General features: G+C 68.8%; 1 protein-coding gene across 1 annotated transcript in view; it reads left to right on the top strand.

Annotated features, from left to right (window-relative positions):
* The window catches only part of MNEG_13064 (hydroxymethylbilane synthase), a gene marked incomplete at both ends in the record, with an annotated part of 2,853 nt that extends 989 nt beyond the window's left edge, over positions 1 to 1,864 (top strand). The window contains 4 exons of the mRNA XM_014038463.1: positions 311 to 487; positions 762 to 944; positions 1,209 to 1,370; positions 1,619 to 1,864. Of these exons, the coding sequence (XP_013893917.1) occupies positions 311 to 487; positions 762 to 944; positions 1,209 to 1,370; positions 1,619 to 1,864 (768 nt within the window). The remainder of the gene's footprint in view (positions 1 to 310; positions 488 to 761; positions 945 to 1,208; positions 1,371 to 1,618) is intronic.
* Between the last annotated feature and the right edge of the window lie 277 nt (positions 1,865 to 2,141).

Below are 2,141 nucleotides of genomic sequence, written 5' to 3'. Positions count from 1 at the left end.
GCCGCCGATACGGCGGGCGCACGGCTCCGCCGCTGGCGGCGGCAAGCGCGCGCGTGTGCGCCCCAGCTGCGATACCACGCGAGAAGGCAATCCAAGTGGCCCGCGCCCTCAGCAGCAGCAACAGATGCTGCGAGGGCACGACATTCATACAACTGCGCAGCCCTTCGCAGTAGCAGCAGCGGCCCTTTCTTCGACGCCGGCAAAATCCCTCCAGCCCCCAGGCGGTTGCGCCCCTGAACCGGCCACCCCCCCCCCGGTTCCCACCGCTCTGCCGCCTCCCTCCTCCCAAACACATCAAAAACCCCAAAAGGCCAACTTTGCCGAGCTGGCGGAGGAGGGTGCCCTGGAGATTGTGATCATCAAGACCACCGGCGACAAGATCCTCAACCAGCCGCTGGCGGACATCGGCGGCAAGGGGCTGTTCACAAAGGAGATCGACGATGCCCTGCTTGACGGCCGCATCGACATCGCGGTGCACTCCATGAAGGTGCGGCTGGGGGCGCACGCGCATGTGTGTGTGCGCATGAGAGAGAGAGAGAGAGAGAGTGTGTGTGTGTGTGTGTGTGTGTGTGTATGTGTGCGCTCGATGAAGGTGCGGCGACGCGGAACGGCCGGCTGCGCGTGCCGGACACCGGGGCCCCCGCCCGCCACGGCAGGACAGCAGCCGAGGCGGCGCGCGACAAACACCAGCCCGCGAAACCGCGACCGTCGACCTCTCGCCCACCCCTCCGGCCCCTCCCCCCTCCCCCCTAAACAAACAGGACGTGCCCACGTACCTCCCCGAGGGCACCATCCTGCCCTGCAACCTGCCCCGCGAGGACGTGCGCGACGTGTTCATCAGCCCCGTGGCCAAGGACCTGTCTGAGCTGCCAGAGGGGGCCATCGTGGGCAGCGCCAGCCTGCGGCGCCAGGCCCAGATCCTGGCAAAGTACCCCCACCTCAAGGTGGGCGGGCGCGCGGCTGGGTGGCCGGGGCTGCTGGAGGCAGGACGTGCTGCTTCGTTGGGGGAAGACAGGGGTGGGAGCGGAAGGTTTGGGCAGTTGGACGGGCGGGGGCTGGCGAGCGTGTGGGCGCAAAGCGCTGCACGCCGCGTAGGGAGCTGTTCAGGGCAGGGGGGGGTCGGCCTTGGGCGGCCAGCACTGATTGTCGTCCGCGCCGGCGCGGATTTTGAACACGTCCCCCGTCCCCCGCCCCCTTGCCGAACCCAGGTGGTGAACTTCCGCGGCAACGTGCAGACGCGGCTCCGCAAGCTGCAGGAGGGCGAGTGCTCCGCCACCCTGCTGGCGCTGGCGGGCCTCAAGCGCCTGGACATGACTCAGCACATTACTAAGATCCTGGATAACGAGGAGATGCTGCCCGCTGTGTCGCAGGTGGGGGGTCCTCAAAGTTTGTGTACGTGTGTGGGAGGGGGGGGGGTTGTCATGATTACATCAGCGCCCGCCGGGCGCACCTGCGCGGTTGTGGTCGGCGGCGGATTCGGCGTCGAGGGCATGGCGCCCCCCCCCTCCCCGGCCGCCCTGCGCAGCTGCGGCGGCAAGAGGGCAGCAACATCAGCACCTCCCCTGCAGCATTTTGACGCGAGCCCCCCGCGCGCCGCGCGCCCCCGGGGACCCCGCAGGGTGCCATCGGCATCGCGTGCCGCACCGACGACGGCGCCGCGGCGCGCTACCTGGCGGGGCTCAACCACGAGGAGACGCGCGTGGCCGTCGTCACGGAGCGCGCCTTCCTCACAGCCCTGGACGGCTCCTGCAGGTGCGCGGCAGCTTCCACTCCTCAGCCCCGCCCCCGCCCCGCCGGTCCCCTGCCCACATGTCGCGCGGCGCGGGCGCCGAGCGCCTCGCCTGCGCTTGGGGCGACCGCGTGATGGGGGGTGCGGCTGCACATCTGCTGCTCTGCTCTGCTCGGCAGGGCTCCTCCACAACAAGAAGCTCCCGGGCCCTGCGCCCTGCCGACCCAGCACCAAGAGCTCGCGTGTACACTCACACGCACACACACACACACACATGGGCACACACACACACTCTCTCTCTCTGATTTTCTTACACATGCACACTCTCAACCGCTCTCTCCCTCTTTCATACACTCCCTCCTCTTCACACACGCACACATGCTGCCTCCCCTCCCCTCACGCACCCTCACCC

This window comes from Monoraphidium neglectum (genome assembly GCF_000611645.1).
Source record: "Monoraphidium neglectum strain SAG 48.87 unplaced genomic scaffold scaffold03603, whole genome shotgun sequence".
NCBI lineage: Eukaryota > Viridiplantae > Chlorophyta > Chlorophyceae > Sphaeropleales > Selenastraceae > Monoraphidium > Monoraphidium neglectum.
The sequence above is the reverse complement of the archived record's forward strand: the minus strand, read 5'-3'. Positions and strand labels throughout refer to the sequence as shown.